Source organism: Xiphophorus hellerii, chromosome 4 (assembly GCF_003331165.1).
Source record: "Xiphophorus hellerii strain 12219 chromosome 4, Xiphophorus_hellerii-4.1, whole genome shotgun sequence".
Lineage (NCBI taxonomy): Eukaryota > Metazoa > Chordata > Actinopteri > Cyprinodontiformes > Poeciliidae > Xiphophorus > Xiphophorus hellerii.
Window position 1 is genome coordinate 15,726,285 of NC_045675.1, and position 16,376 is coordinate 15,742,660.

Sequence of the window (16,376 nt, forward strand, 5' to 3'; positions counted from 1 at the left end):
GGTGTTTTGCTGCAGGGGAAACTGGTGCACTTTCCAAAACAACTGCAATCATGAGAAAAGAACAACGTGTGGAAAATTTGAAGCAAAAACAGAAGTTAGAGAATTGGTACATGGACCAATTCATCACTTTAGGGCTATGTTCAATCTCTAGCACAAATCTTTGTGACTGATCTTTTATAATATATAGATATATATTGTTCAGCTTTTTCACAAATCAACCCCCCCAAAAAATTCTGCTTCAAAATAGTTTACAGGAACCACTGCAAATTTTAATTTTTCTAAAGCAAACGTCACTCTGCAGTCAGCTGCCATTGTCTGGATCTGAAGCACTGCAGAAGCTCGTTACAGCCTCAGGTAGTGACAACAGGACAAAATATCTTTTTTTTCCCCACTACATCTCTTTCTTTTCATCAGCTTATTCTGCTGTAATTTTTGTACAGCACTTTGGTGCAGATTTAAACCTGTTTTTAAAGTGCTATATGAATAAATTTGACATTGACATTGAGAAGTCTTTTATGTGAGTCAGCATAAAACGTTCACAATGACATTGACTTCAAACGGAGATTGGAGCACATCTGTCAGACTGAGTTCAAACTAAGAAATTTGTAAAATGTATTGTGCATAAAGCCCTAAAGACAACACAATAAAAAAGCGCTCAGTCCAACATGATAAAATGAACTGGCATAACAAAATGAAAACAAAACTAGCTTGAGACAGATTACATGTAGAAGCTGCAAACCATATCTTCAGTAAATGTTTTCGTCCAAGAAAAGGCAAAAAAAAAGCACATTTAAACATGTTAAAACTTCCTTTATTAACATTTCCAATGTTGTGGGACGCTTGCTATTCTAAGGAGTTTCCTAAACCTATTCTTCCCTTGCACAAATATTTTCAAAAGCAACAAAGGTAAATTAACTTAAAGTACATTGAAAGGCATCTGTGATGAGGGCTAGGTTCATTTAAATGATGAAAATGCTTGTCAGTAGTGTTTTGTTCATCTTGGTGCCCTTCCTGTTAAAGCACAAGCTGCTGATTGGGTCAGCCTCCTACTATAAGCTGAAAGGCCTGGACACAAAGTCAAAACAGTCAGTACAAAAACCCCTGTGCGACCAGAAAGTTCAGAGTTCAACTTCTGCTCCTTTTGCTTAGAAATATGCTTGACTTGGGAATCTTGGGGGCGTAAAATGTGTCCAGTTCCTATGTGATTAGCAGTAAGATGAATCAATCTGCTACCTAAACCAGGCAGTCTGTTTTAGTTTCATACAAAACTGGGCAGGATTATTCCTCACACTCCTCCTGATGAATCTGGGTCCATGTAAAGGGTCGGTTCGGGTAACTTCAGTCGCCTCCTCATCAGTTTTTCTTCCGGGCGTTCCCAGACATCGGGCTGCTGCTCAGCAGCCGGTCTCGCTCCCGCACCTCCTCCTGCAGCTTGGCCTCAGCCACCCGCAGCTGGCGGATGGTCGCCTTCATCTCCTTCATCTTCACCTCCATCAGCGCGATGATGTCCCGCTGCTCGTTCAGCTTCCGCAGCAGCTCCGCAGACGTGGTGCCGGTGGTCAGGGAGTACGAGTGGTCCAGCGGGCTGCTGGTCACACTCAGGTACTGGACAGACAGCTGCTGCTGGTTGGCCCCGGAGTCCGCGCTTAGGTCTTCAACTTTAAGCTCCACCAGACTCTGCGGGGTGCAGTTACAGGGTCCCTCTGCCTGCGCGGGAAGCCGCGCCGTGCCCAAGTACTCCCCGTTGTTGCCTATCTGAACCACGGTGATGCTGTCGTCGCCGACCTCTCCTCCGATGGTGCCCTCGACGACGCCCGCCGTGTTCCCCAGCACGCTGGTAGCGACGATCCCGGGGGCAGGGGCCGAGTTGGTCAACTTCCTCGCTCTGCCCCTCCGACTCCTGCGCTCATTGACGCCCCGCAGGGGGAAGAGAGACGGCACCCGGACGATGTAAGTCTTCCTTCCGCCGGCGAAGTGCACGCTGCAGACGCGGTGGCCGGTGGTGGGCTGGAAGGTGCTGAAGCAGCCGCTGACCCCGGCCCGGGAGATGTTCCGCAGCCACTGCTCCCTCAGAGCGGGGTCCTTGGGGAACGTATAAAAGCGCAGGTCCTTGTCCCGGTGCGAGTTGTTGTAGCAGCCGGGGACACAGCAGGTGAACCCGGGCATGTTCTCTCAAAAGGTTAAGAAGCACAACCTTTGTTTTTGGTTATTTTGTAGCTATTTCTTTTTTTTGTATGCGTTGTTATTAAGCTTGGCGGCCTACAAACGGAACTACACGTCCCACAAAGCTAACAACTTCCTGTTTATTTTGACCCAAAGTAAGCTGCTCTTCGGTACAAATCCACCAAAAGCTGTTCAAATGCAAAGCTTGTGGATCTCGTACTCACGCTAAATTTCACGCAGACGAACTATTCATGGGTCTTTTCTTTTGCTCTTCGGAGTGTTATCTGGCCAGCCGTTGCTCACTGAGAACTAAAAGTCCCAGAATCCTTTGCCCGTCCTTTTTGACAGTGCCACTTATGCAGCGCCCCTTGTGGTCAAAAATAAATTCAGTTGCATCCACCTTAAGATCTTTTTGTTACTATTATAAATATTATTATAAGTAATAGTTGTATTACTGTTTATGTCAATGGTGAAATTAGTGTTATTAAGAAAATACAATACGGAAAACCTGTCCAAATATTGTTTAACTGGATGAACGTAAAAAAAAAAAAAAAAACTTATCTATTTCAATATCAGTCTTCACAGGGGAAGACATTGCAATCTTTGTCAAATCTTTTCTGTAAAATACTTTTTTGCTTGGATAAATTTTGTTTCAAAACTTAAAGAAAACTTATTATTTTAGAGAAGGAATATTTTTTTAGGTATATGCCTAAAGTGAATGATTTATTTTTAATAGAAATAGGAAACATTGAAATGTTGGCATCTGAATATTCTTTGTGAATTTGTAAGCTATTTATCAACAAAATTACACTCAATAATAACAAAAGAGCTGGCTATTCATTGTAAGCTTAATATGAGCAGAAAATTTAATAAAAGGAAAAAGTAAGCTGCAGACAACCTCAGCTCTGAGGGTTTGTGTTTTAGGCACTCCTGAACCAGAAAACCATTCAAAATCAACTTACTTGATCAGTACAGCCATCAGTACATTTTAGAGCAATTTGTGCTGATTTCATTTTCTAGCAGAAAGTGCTCCAACAAACTCTTGATATATGACATGACCTATTTTCACTATAGGTAAAGGAACTATTACTGATAATAACTTCAAAGAATCTCCCTTCAAAAAAAATTTAAGTAACGTTTTTAACATCTCTGCGGTTCCACATCCTGATGGCTTCCAAACTACATTGAGGCAGTTACTCAAAAATGAGAAGAAGTCCTGATCAAGTACTGATGCATATACATACCATACATCTCCAAGTTGTATTTATATTAAATGTTGCTTTTTTTTTCTTTTTAATCGTGTGATCTGTTACATTTTCGTTGATATTTTTCACAAGTTTTCTAATTTGACACTGCCCAAATGATGTTTGTATTGTTAAAATGTTTAATGTTAAAAAAAAAATCTTGGTCTCTCTTTTTAATTCGACTATATGTAGGATCTTGGTTTCTATTTGATGTAAAGATTGATAAATGATAACCATATATGAACGTTCCCGTAAAAAAGAACCGGTTGATTGAGCAGGTTCGGTCGCAAACGGCATTTAGTAATGGGACTCTTTGCCACTTTTTACGACATGTAGAACGACATTTGCGAAATTTTGTAAGATAAAGAGCTGTGTTCGTTTAATCACACAAAATATGCTTTCAAAACGCTTTCATCTGGTGTGAATCTCGCATTTAAATCCGTATTCAGTGTTTTTCCGCAATAAAAGTTTCCGTTGACAGTATTTCCGGTTCCGCCCAACCGTTGCTACTGAAGTTACCGTCATTAGCAAATGGGCAGCGCCCGGGCTCAACCTATCGCTGTTGTGGACGATGACCCACCGGTAGGTACTCTCTGTGATATCTGCTCGCGTTCTTGTTCCATATTAAGTGTGTGACTTTCAAGAACCAGTGATACATTAAAATTATGCTGTTAGATGTGTAGAGTCGCAAGTTTATCGCGAGTTTTGGGAGTTCTCTCTGCATCTTTGTGCGGCTAGCTGGATGCGCTAGCTGACATGGTTATCAATTGTCTCTCTGTGGTTAGCTCTTCGCCTTTATGAAACACTCCTTATAAGGGTAATACTTGTATGCCGCATCTGTTTTAATATCATGTGTACGCGCCAGTAGTTTCTGCTTCTGATAAATAAACTTTCCCCTGACCTGGTTTTATCATCAGTCCACCTGACTGGACGCAGCTTCAGTAGATTCTCATGGTGACAGTAAGTGAAAAAGCCTTGACCTGCTGATAAGCAGTGTGATAAGTGACGGTTTCCATTGTTCCTGGTTCATGAGTGGGGAGAGTTTACTTCTGGTTTCACTGGTTAATGCAGGTGCACAGGTGCTCACCCACACAGCCTTTGTTCGCCTGGGATCATGGTGTGAGCTCATCTGTTTGCACACATGCAGTAAATAGCCACTCATACTCTACTAGCATAAACCTGCAGCACACTGCATGAGAAAAGGTTCCTTCCTCAACTGAAGGCGCATTAAAATGACTTTTAAATTATTCCAATTATCTGTGTTTTGATACTTATGATTAGACTTGTCCAAAAACTAATAAATCAGTTAGTTGCATAATAAATTAAAACAAGCTCAATAATTACCATTTGTATGATTTATTGTTTTTCTCTTTTCTGTCTTTCTACCAAAAACTGGATGAAAAAAGCCTTCAGTCTGGTACTTTATTCTCAACTAATCCCCCTTTTTTGAAGGACAGTTTTGTTTACACATTAGTTTCATTTGTTGTTTTGTGTATTTATTTTAGGCATTTAAAATGTCTTCCAGTTCCAGTGTTAAATGTTCATTATAATTAAAAGTTTGATATTTGAGAATGTGTTCTTGCTTTATTTTGCTATTACCATTATATTACTTGAAAATGGTCTCAAACTAACAGTAACTTTTGGGACAATTTATTGTCCAGCAAAAGTTGTTATCGTGACAGGCCTCCTTGTGATACTATATATACCTGATGGGTGTAGAGGATTTTGAAGAACGTGTCAGGATATTTTAAGGGCTTTCTGATAGGAGACCCTAAGCAAGGCTGCTGTTTAGTTACAGAAATGTTTATCGTTGATCCTTAAAGATCTATTTATTCATTTTCACAGGTAACTTTCTCTACCTTTACCAAAAAGAATCAGATCTACTGGTGAGAAACTGGAATGGATGGCTGTGGTCCACGTGTAGAATAACGCCAAGCGGCAGGGCCATGTTGCCAGGAGTTGGTGTTTTTGGCACCGGGAGCACAGCCCGAGTGCTGGTCCCGCTGCTGCAAGCCGAGGGCTTTGAAGTCCATGCGCTTTGGGGACGAAGCGAAGAGGAAGCTTGCTGCTTGGCAAAGGAACTCGGCATCCCGTTTCACACCAGCCGGTCCGACGACGTCCTCCTGCACCAAGACGTCGACCTGGTGTGCATCTATATTCCCCCCTCAATGACAAGACAAATTGCAGTCAAGGCACTGGGTAAGCTTTTTAAAATACTTTCACTACTATTTAGATTTTAATTACGATTAAATTAACTTTCTTTTCTGAAAGCATAATCTTAAGGTGTTTCCATTGACTGTGATCTCACTGGGTGTGGCAGAGGAGACTTCCCTCAGAAATATTTGCACCAACCGTAACGTTTCCCCTGAGGGTTATTGGAGGAACTGATCTGATATTTTTTGTAACTCTTAGAAGTAATCCTAACATTACTGTACCGGAGGGGCGTCGGTGTAAAGCATCTGTTGGAATTCTTCAGGGTTGAGCTCAGTTTCCTGTTTTGGTTGCAACTTCCTGAATGTTTCCCTGCTGAAGGACTTGTCTACAGCAGGGAAGCCTTCAAGAGGAGATCTAACACGCTGCTTATCGAACATTTCTGCATGCAGAACACACCCGGTGTGTGACATGTGAAAGGACAGGCTGGACCAGCTGAAGCAGTCAGTCCCTCGGTCTGTTAAAATACCTTGTTCAATTTACAGTTACTGTAGACTTTGCTACTCCCAGCAGCACAATGGGTTGAAGATGTTTGCAAAACCTACAAGTGTTACATTTATTTTGCGTTTTCGGGCTGGCTGATAAATTGATTTTATCGTTTAATTGAATTTTTGTTTATTGAAGATTTAATTTTTGGAAAATTAGGATTTTTTATTATTATTTATCATTGCACAACCAAAGCCACCATTTTGTTTGACAAACGTGCTTTAGAGCTTCTATTTATTTGGACTTTGAATTCAGGCCAACTCAATACATGGGCCAGGCTAAGATTTGTTTTTTAAAACCACAAGAATAAAGTCATATTACAAGAATACAGTCGTATGACAATAAAGTGAAAATAATAGGAAAATATACCCATGTTATCAGAAAAACGTCGTAATATTAGGAGAATGAAGTAGTGATTTTATGAGAATTCTGACTAAGTAAATAACAAAAAATTAAAATGAGAAATGTTGAGCATCTTTTGAAGTTATAATTTGATATTGGTTTTACAAATAACGAGACTCTAAATGTTTAAACACATCAGCATCAAATTATTACCTGTAGCAGGACTTTGAAATGATTGTGGACACAACTGAGTCTGTTTTGAGGAAAGAACCACACAGATTGAGCTGGTTTTGTTGGATCTCTAGAAACTTTTTTTTTTTCATTAAAACAACATGATTAGAAAATGTATTCAAGAATACGTTAAATTAAACACACAAAAAAAGTAAAAATTAAACGTTGAAAATTAAACAAAAACATTTTTGTTTAATTAGGGCCTTGCCCTAATACTGTCGTAACAACTCACAGGAGGGATGATGATAATCAGTTTTGGAAAATACTTTCTGTCATGTGTAATTTCGTTTTTAGAAAAGAAAGTGAGAAAAATAATAGATTAAAATCGGATCTGATGTGAAAATAATCAGTTTTTATCTCTAAGTCATGAGTGCTGTCTGAGTTTAATAGTTGAGTTTTAGCTGAGTTTTTCCGTCTGTTCCCGCTGTCTTACAGGTATTGGTAAGAATGTCGTGTGTGAGAAAGCTGCAACCGCTGTTGACTCTTTCAAGATGGTGACTGCAGCCAGATACTACCCCCAGCTGCTGAGCATGATGGGTAACACCCTGCGCTTCCTGCCGGCCTTTGTGGCGATGCGACAGCTGCTGGTGGAGGGCTACGTCAGGGACATCCAGGTGTGTGACGTGCGGGTCTACGGTCCGAGCCTCCTGGACCAGTCGTACGGCTGGACCTGCGAGGAGCTGATGGGCGGCGGCGGGTTGCACATCGTGGGCTCCGCCATCATCGACCTGCTGAGTTACCTCACGGGAACCAGAGCTCACCGCGTGCATGGCTTACTGCGGACCTTTGTGCAACAGAACAACCTGATCCGAGGCATCCGCCGCGTCACCAGCGACGACTTTTGTTTCTTCCAAATGTTGATGGGTGGAACCGGATCCTCGGGCGTGTGCTGCACCGTGACCTTGAACTTCAACATGCCGGGGTCGTTCGTGCACGAGGTTATGATTGTCGGATCTGCCGGCAGATTGGTCGCCAGGGGAACCGAGCTGTACGGCCAACGCAACGGGAGCAAATGCGAAGAGCTGCTGCTGGCTGACGACGGTGGCGTCGGACCGGAGGCGAAAGAGATGCCCCGCCCTCACCTGCAGGGGCTGAGCTCCATGGTGAAGGCGCTGAGACAGTCCTTCCAGGCTCACCAAGAGCGGCGGTCATGGTCACGAGGTCCGGTTGCCTCGGCGCCAACCTTCGAAGACGGCCTGTACGTGCAGACGGTGGTAGAGGCAGTGAAACAGTCCAGCAGCAGCGGGGAGTGGGTCTGCGTGGAGATCATGAGTCAGGAGCCGGACCCCAACCACAACCTGTGCGAGGCGCTGCAGAGAAACAAAAACTGAACCGAAACATTCACTGAGTGCAAAATCTACATGCGTGACAGAACGGGACTCTGAACGTCTCTTTGTGATGCAGCTGCTTTGGCCGTTTACATCACACACACACAACTACTTTCTTCTATTTGTTCACTTCCTCTCAGATTTTGCAGATTAATATTTAGCCGACACAGACACAGCTGCATTGTGTGCCTGGAGGAAGGAAAGTACTCCATTAGTAAACCACAGCTTTATTATTTGGGTTCGGACCAGTAGAAATACAGACAGCCTTGTGACAAACATGTGCCAATAATCCTGTAGATGCTGTCTTCATCTGGCTCATTTTGAAGTTAAGATGTAGGGAATGTATTTTTCTCGGTTTGTAAATTGTTTTGTGTCAATAAGGCACAACAACTACATTTAAAACTTGTTTTTTTCACGTTACAGAATAATCTATGTGCTTAATTTGCCTGTAGCGAAATATTTTCACTCATGTTTTGTATTTAAATTAAGACAAGTTGAACCGTTTTGTACTTAAAATCAAAGTTATTGTTTGACTAAATATTGGTTACATCACTACTTTTAGGTCACTATTATATTCATCAGAGTTTACTTTAGGTTTAAATATGAAGCGAGAGGATAATTTGACTAACAAGGTGCTTTTCATAATTTACCTCTGATAGTTAAATAAGAACAGAACAGAAATAATAATGCTGTGGGACGTTTACATTTAGTTTTGTTTAATTTTAGCTCTAGTAATTTTGGTTAAAGTGACTAATGTAGCAACAAATACTGATAAAATAGCAAATAACTTCACAATTTTGAACATTTTAAATGTAACAAAGCTATAAACATAATAATTTACAAACATTATAAGGAAGTATTTGAACAGGTAACCTTTAGCCAATATTGTGAAAAGAAATATTCCTCCAAACATTAAATCAAAAATTCAAATATCTAAGAAAATGAAATGGAGATTATATAAGAAAGTTTTAAAATAATCTCTCATTACATAAAAAGTGCAAATATAAAAGTCTACTAATACTTGATGAGCAGAACACCAAAGTTTCAAATAATCTGATTTATAGTTGTGTTATTAAATTACATCAGCTGCAAATATTATTATGTTTCAGTGTAATAATATATTATATTATTGGCAAAATGTTTGTTATTGACAAAAACGTTAGGATATTATTGACTTATTGCTGTTGGCTTTCTTACATTAAAAATGGTCAAAATAATTTACATTATTGATTGCTACAAGTAACCTAACCAGATTAAGAAATAATAGTAGGTTGTTGTTTTTTTTCCTGTTACAACACGCCATAGTAAATATACCAGGGACTGAGTAAAATAAGCTATGTAGAGAACATAAATATGTCGTTTGTAGCATCGGCCCCCTGAAAGCGACCAGGTAAGTTTGAATGTTTGTTTTTGAGCGGCTCGCTGTAAATAAGCCAGAGGTTTGATTTTACGTGCTGCATTTCCATTATTTTAAAAGAAATGTCCTACATTTAGATGAAAATTATGGTTATTGTTGTAACACCGATGAAATGCGTTTTAATAATTTGCCTTTTCTTAAATAACTCTCGACAACATTGTGAAAACTCTGCCTACAATCTTTTTGTCTATGAAAACTGAAGCCATAACATTTACCTGTTAGGTTTACCTGGAGATTTAAACATTTACAACTTATTTTAAAGATACAAACTTAAGTTTACACTTGTTTTTAACAAAAAAAACAAAGATTACGATTCTAAATTAAAAAGTAGTCCAGTGCCAGTGGGTCCAATCCGCCACATAGCAGCTGCCTTTTTGTTACAGTCAAAGCTCCAGTAAAATGGGAATCAGGGGAAGTTAAAGAATAGTTTATGTTATTTAATCTGTCCAATTTTATTGATCTGCTAGTGTAGATCTTAATATATTTGTTACATCTCATTTTTTCAGCAGGGCTCCAGTTTACATTAATTTCTTTAGAAAATGATTCTGCTGAATCCATCACTTCTAAAATGCATTCCAGCTCATTTGTTTTTTTATTATCACCTTATCAGCAACTTTTCTTTGTCTTCACACTGATAAAATGCCACCTGTCTACTAAACGATTTAGTGCTTGCACCAGTCAGCTTGCTGCAAATGTGACTTCAACATTTATAAGAAACTTTTGTATTTATTTATTATTCCCTGTAGAAAGTTTGACATGTTTGTCCATTGTCTTTCAGCCTGTGAATTTCTGTTTTGATGCTGTAATATTTATATATCTTTTTTTTAGATTTAGTCTTGTTTTAACTAATATGACATTTTGGGCACTAATTTGCTGCTTCAGAGTTGATAAACTGTACTGTTAATCTGTGTGACGGATATTTTTCTTTTAATAAATATAATTGTTTTAATTTAAAGGCCATTTTCTGACCTGAGTGTATAATTTCTCTTGTTTATAACAAAACAAAACAAGTTGCAGTATCTTGAGAGTTTTAGCTTGGTGCTAATAAATCATCCATTTAATGTATTTTCTTCTTTGCATTTTTCCTGTTTTTGGTTTGTTCAATAGGAGTGTTGCTCATTCTGCCTTTTTCTATCAGGACTTCATAAGATGACATGTCGACTTATAATAGTCTTTGTATGGAAGAAAAAATGGTAAATGAGGCTTTCTGAAATGTAACATAAAAGAAAATGTAAAGTATAGTAATTTCTGTCATTATAAAGCTTTTTTGACAAAATGGACAACTGGCAAGTTTGAACCTTCTTTTTTTTACTTTTTTAAAATGATTGTTTATGTTGCCTACTTCTGTATTAAGATACTTCAGTACTCCTGATAGGGAGTTCACGTGTAGCCTTCCATTACAAACATTCACCAGTAAAATTGTACATAAAATCATCAAAAATAACTTAAAAACTGAAACTGCATGTTTCCTAAAAAGACATTATCCATAGCATTGTGTAAAAGCTGCTCTTAAATCATCATATTTTTTGTTTTACCTTTCTCTTAAATCACTTAGACAATATATTAATTTTCAAGACTTTAGCCCTTTACATGTCAACTCAATTATTTGAAATAATAGTTGACCGTTTAGTACACAAAACGCTAAATGTTTGTCCATAGAATACATAATACTGGGCTTTGGAGACTGAATATATCAAAAAATTCACCATTCTGCCCAGCTGGTGGCGCCAGCGCAGCCCTGAATAGTAGTGGTAGAAGAAGAACTGAAAAAAAAGAACGCAGTCTGAGTCAGTTCGGCTAACTTAGCATGACAGCTAACGAAGATCAGCCAACGGTCAAATATTGGTTTTAGACCACACTGGGTCATCGGTACCGCGTGGTATGGGACCCCGAAAGGTAAAGCTGGACACATACCGTAAGAGAAGCGTGGTGTGGAGCTTTTTTACAGATATAGACGAAGGGTCGGTGCAGTGTGTGCTGTGTAATCGTTACCTTCATAAAAAGGAGCACGGCTCCACCACTCCGATGCTAAGACATCTGCGCCTCAAACACCCCACACAGGTCTACAGAGGGATGGAAAGAGACCACGGAGCTGCCGCCAGCCACGACCACCAGCATATGGAAATAGATGATGAACAGATCATCTCTGGTATGCCTTCCTGATTATTTCCTGTTATTTGTTTGTTTCACCCCTGACTGCTTGTAATCTGTTTTGTTGTTTGGAAACTGTGCAGCTACCTTTCAAATACAACATGCTGTTTGTGTGGATGGATACACGCCCAGTTTTTAAATGGAGCCCCCCACGGCTCAGTTTTAGGCCACATTTTGCTTTTCGTTGTCATTCAGCTGAAGTTCACTTTTATGCAAATGAAACTTGCTTTATTCATAGCTGCTGCAGGTTAGCTAAAAGCTGCTTCTGAATGTAAACAATGCTAAACTTTAGTCTTATGTGGAGCATTTAAGTGAAGATGTATTTTAGGGCTGAAATAGTGTCTTTAATTATGGGAATAAAACTAGTTTACATTCTGTATTTGAAGATTTCGGGATGTATGGATATTATTTATATTCCTGGTGCTTCCTCCAGTCTTTGTTTATGTTTTTGGGATGGAGCAAAATACATCCCTGTACTGGCAGCAGGAAAATTGACACTACCACCTCTGCTTTTTGATTCTTTACCTATAAATAGACAGAAGTAGCCTTACAAATGATGCTTAAGAAATAACACAGTAAGGAAGCCAGACATGATGCCTTCTGCTTTTAAAGACAAAAATCTAGTTGTTTTTTTTTAAGAAAACACCTGTTTGTTTTTCAGTTGTAGTGTCAGTGGATGACGACGAATCCAACACCAGGACCACCCCGAATGATTCTGACCCCAGCACTGCTGTCAGTGGCCTCTGTGAGACTTCACCACGAGGCTCGCTAGCTCATCTAATACATGAAGATGATCTTGGCCACATTCCCAACAAGCAGTCACGCAGGCGCAGCTTGATTTGGAGACTGTTTGAACATTTGGACAACTTGAACGCCGCTCGCTGCCGCATTTGCATGAAAAAGTTGCACAAAAGTGGCGGCATTAGCAACCTTCGTCGACACTTGGTAAAGAGGCACCCAAAGGTGCTTTCAGAGCTGCTGTCCACCAACCACCGCCCTGCTGTGCCCTCACAGGATCTAAATGTAGCCGGTGTCTCTCGTGAATCCTACTTAGGAACAGAGCCCCATCCAGGTACGTTTGGTCAATGAAACCAGTTCTCTTCATGTGTAGTTTTATCAGTGAGGGGACAGCATGGCCTCTTGTCATCATCAGAGCTTCTTTAGGATGTTTATTTTTCTCTTCTTGTGCAGTAAAATTGGTTTTGGATGATGGGGAATCGCACATTATGACCACACTGAATGAAACTGATATTCCAGCGATAAACAAGCTTCCAGGCATACCACAAGGAGAATCAGCTGAGAAAATAATAGAAGCAGAGGTAAGCTATTTGTCCACCTAAACAATGACAGTTAAAAGAAGACATTTTTTCTCACTGTCTGACTTTAAATTAGCTGAAGCTTCTCCTGTTTGAGATCAGATTAAAAAAAACATTTCTACTTAAGTCTATTTAACTCAGACGCTTACAAACCCATCATCATCTGGGCTTTCCTATATTGTTTAAAAAAAGGAATCTCAGTTTATGTAAGCCTCTGATTGTGGTGTAAAAGAAAATTTCTCCCTTTATTATTCTGGCATTTAGCAAATATAAATATTATAACAGTTCGATAAGGCAGAAAAATCTTTATATACGTGTAGATATATGACTTTAACTTGCATAAAGAAGCATTCCAAACATAACTTAAATCACAGGAGATGAAATATTCTTAATTGCTGCAACTGCATGTAGAAATCTCAGAGTTTAAAAGGTTGTATCTCTTCCAGCTTGAACAAAAGACATGAAGTGTTATTTTAAAGTTTGTGTCCACTAATCTACACTAGAGAACCTTTCTTCTTCTGCAGGATTCAAATGGTGATGGAACGGGGGGAACCATGTGGGACAGTGGACAGAAATGGTTTCCGGGTGAGCATCTATTGCTCTAACTTGTCTTAATATTATTTTTGATAAAACTTTCTTCCAAAGACGAGTCTAAATTTCTCTCAGTAATCTGATTTTCTAGGCTTGACCACTTCCTGAAAGGGAAATTTATACCCTGAACATGGATTATCCCTCTCTAATCTAGACCTCGGAATCCTAAATGGTTCATTTGTTTGCATAAAATGAAATTCTGATGTCTCTTTTGGAAATAAATCCTGCATATTTTTGATGTGTACCTGTTTGAGCACGGAGGATTTTCATTAAGAGGCAAAGACAAGCAGGATTCTGGTCCCAATGATCATTTCCCACCTTTATGTAGAAAATCATAATAGCTGCAGTAATAAATGGTGCTTTTGCAATTCTTAGTTTGTTGGTTTAAACCAGCTGCACTCATATTCAGATAACTTACTGCTACTGACTGTAGGAAAGTTATTTTAGACACTGAGACTTTAGAACCTTATTTAAAGCTTCGATAATAATTGGTATTTTAAATTTCTCTTTCATCAGTGGAAGTTAGAGTGGAGGACGACAGCTCTGACGTCATGACCCCTTCTATCGAACCTGATGCCAGTCATATCATAAATGACAATCCCGACTCTTTGCAAGAAGGTTTGGCCCAAGAAGCGTTTCATTCAGAGGCAGGTGAAAACTCCTCTGAGAGACCGCAGACCAAAGACCGCAGAAGGAGCGTGATCTGGAGGCACTTTGAGAGATTAGAGAGTTCAGAAGCAGCTCAGTGTCGCATTTGTATGAGGAAGCTGCAGTGCTACGACAGCGGCTGCACCGGTAATCTGCATCGGCATCTGTCAAAAAGACACCCGAAGGTGTTTTCTGAGCTGGGATCCAACTCACTCAAACAGTTGTCACCAGACTCAAATGGCCATTGTGGAGCAACCGAAAGTCCGTTAATGAAACATGAACTGTCAGGTAAGTCTCTATTGCTGCTTTTTAAAGTGTTTGTGGTTTTTAATAAAACCAGGTTCATTTATTCAAAATTAATATTTTGCACATTTTGCACTTCCATTTGGCTCTCAACTGCTTCCAGACATTCCAAGCACTTAATAATTTTTGGCATTTTTTTTTTTCTAGTGTCTGGATAATGAGCCATTTCATAAAGCTCTTAAATGTTAAGTCACAATCACAGGGCATCCCACTGTTACCTAGCAACCCCAGCAGAGTTCCAGCATGTTTGGTTAGCTGGCTTTATACCACTGTATGCTCTGTACAATGGCTTCTGGAATGGACAGTTGTTTTGTTGTGGACTTAACATCCAGAAACCACTTGCTGCTTTGTTGTTGGTTGTGTACTAAGTTCCACTTCTGCTTTTCAAAGATGTATGGTTGTATAATTGTGCATCTGTTTTACAGTCTTTTTGACTAGCAACTGTAAACATTGAGTTGTGGGCGTGGCCAGCAGCAGCTTATTTGGATTTACAGTGACAAGATGCCCTAAAACAGCTCAAAATAGACAGAACTGACCTGACTAAAATCTCATCATTTAAGAAAGATTTTGTGTAAAAAACACCATGAACATGTTTAGCATAGCTTATATATATTTAAGCTCTTAAAGGAAGCATAGTAGGTCACCTTTAAAGCTTTTGGTTTTATATTCCTTCACTATCGAGCCTAAATATTTGTTTACATCTGCTTAAACCGTCTGATACAGTGAGACCGTCTTTCCCTTCAGCTGGACTGAAGATCTCCAGGCACCCAGAGGTGGAGGCCAGGATTTTTGAACGGGAGCTGGAGCTGATTGAAGCTCTGAGAAGAACGCAGAGGGAGGAGGCTCAGGCTCTGCAGCAGCAGCGGGAGCTGCTGGAAAGGCTGCAGACAGTCGGCGCCAGAGAAGCCGCTGCAGAGAGGGAGACAATCGAGTCGCTGAGGAAAGCCCAGCAGGAGGAAGCCGACGAGTTGATCCAACAGAGAGAGGAGATGGAGAAGGAAAAGGCAGAGCTGCGGAAGAAGTGGGAAGAGCTCTACCAGGAAAAGGAAGAATTCTCTTTTCTCTCCAAAAGCAAAGTGACCCACTGATTCTTAGCCTTTCTGAAAGAGTTAGACTAATTCTAACACAGGGTGATGTAATAAATATATAGTTAACTTCCCTTCCAAGTAAAACATGTTTTTTCCCGAAAATTGAAGCACGGTGGCTCAGTTCCTGTTCCAGCTGATGTTTTCTTTAAATATGGAGGAATCTGACCCGGGGCAATGTTTCTGCCTTCAAACTACTCTGTATTCAGATACACTCACAAGTGGCTTTGTAATGTGTAGCATGTGGATTATATAAGCTTTTTTTAAAATAGAGTTTGAAAAATGAACTTCTGTACTGTAAGATGTAAAACTGTCTATAGAGCATTTTAAACTTGTAAACATTTAAACTCATGGTTCAGACTGTTTTAAATGGAAAAAAGTGTTGGAGAAATGATTTCTGTTGACTTAAGTTCTCATATAAATATGTTTCATTGACCTTGTTTGCTTTGTCTTTATTAATGTTTACCTTTTCTTTAAAGGTAAATTTGACTAGGTGTTAAACAAGTTTTGCACCAAACTTTTTTATATTTTAAGGTAATGTTTACTTTAGGCTTGTGTTGGTAATTCTGGTGCTATGAATACTTAAACTCAGGTAAATGTACATGCAGGATAAATAAAATGTGGAGAAAAGATGTTTATACCCATTTTTAAAATTGAAATTGACCATATTTAAAAAAAAATTTAATTATATGGACCACATAATTGGAATTGAAGTTTATAATTGAAATTTTGACCATATATTTTTTTTTACATTTCTGTATAATCACAGAAACAGTTTGGTTTTTTTTTTAATCTCGAATCCTGTTTATACAGGTAACTATATTAGTGACATCCTTTCAAAGTGATTACAAATTGTATGG

At 39.4% G+C, this 16,376-nt stretch overlaps 3 protein-coding genes across 6 annotated transcripts; 2 read left to right on the top strand and 1 right to left on the bottom strand.

Moving 5' to 3' along the window:
* Positions 1 to 495: 495 nt before the first annotated feature.
* thap11 (THAP domain containing 11) lies at positions 496 to 2,583 on the bottom strand. The gene has a single exon (XM_032561380.1). It carries the CDS (start codon positions 2,164 to 2,166, stop codon positions 1,354 to 1,356), a length of 813 nt encoding a protein of 270 aa, XP_032417271.1. The 5' UTR covers positions 2,167 to 2,583; the 3' UTR covers positions 496 to 1,353.
* Positions 1,850 to 10,702, top strand: gfod2 (glucose-fructose oxidoreductase domain containing 2). Of its 2 annotated transcripts, none has more exons than XM_032561378.1 (3): positions 1,850 to 1,950; positions 5,253 to 5,606; positions 7,113 to 10,702. In XM_032561378.1, exons 2-3 carry the CDS (start codon positions 5,354 to 5,356, stop codon positions 8,006 to 8,008), a joined length of 1,149 nt encoding a protein of 382 aa, XP_032417269.1. In that variant the 5' UTR covers positions 1,850 to 1,950; positions 5,253 to 5,353; the 3' UTR covers positions 8,009 to 10,702. The 2 variants fall into 2 exon arrangements, with proteins under 2 accessions (XP_032417269.1, XP_032417268.1); XM_032561377.1 differs by lacking the exon at positions 1,850 to 1,950 and adding an exon at positions 3,555 to 3,989.
* A 463-nt stretch (positions 10,703 to 11,165) lies between these two features.
* Positions 11,166 to 15,952, top strand: LOC116719025 (uncharacterized). 3 transcript variants are annotated; one of them, XM_032561376.1, is made up of 7 exons: positions 11,169 to 11,318; positions 11,484 to 11,571; positions 12,235 to 12,645; positions 12,765 to 12,892; positions 13,414 to 13,474; positions 13,997 to 14,416; positions 15,155 to 15,952. In XM_032561376.1, the coding sequence occupies exons 1-7, from the start codon at positions 11,304 to 11,306 to the stop codon at positions 15,517 to 15,519; spliced, it is 1,488 nt and encodes a 495-aa protein (XP_032417267.1). In that variant the 5' UTR covers positions 11,169 to 11,303; the 3' UTR covers positions 15,520 to 15,952. The 3 variants fall into 3 exon arrangements, with proteins under 3 accessions (XP_032417266.1, XP_032417265.1, XP_032417267.1); XM_032561375.1 differs by having other exon boundaries at positions 11,166 to 11,571; positions 15,176 to 15,952; XM_032561374.1 differs by having other exon boundaries at positions 11,167 to 11,571.
* Positions 15,953 to 16,376: the final 424 nt, after the last annotated feature.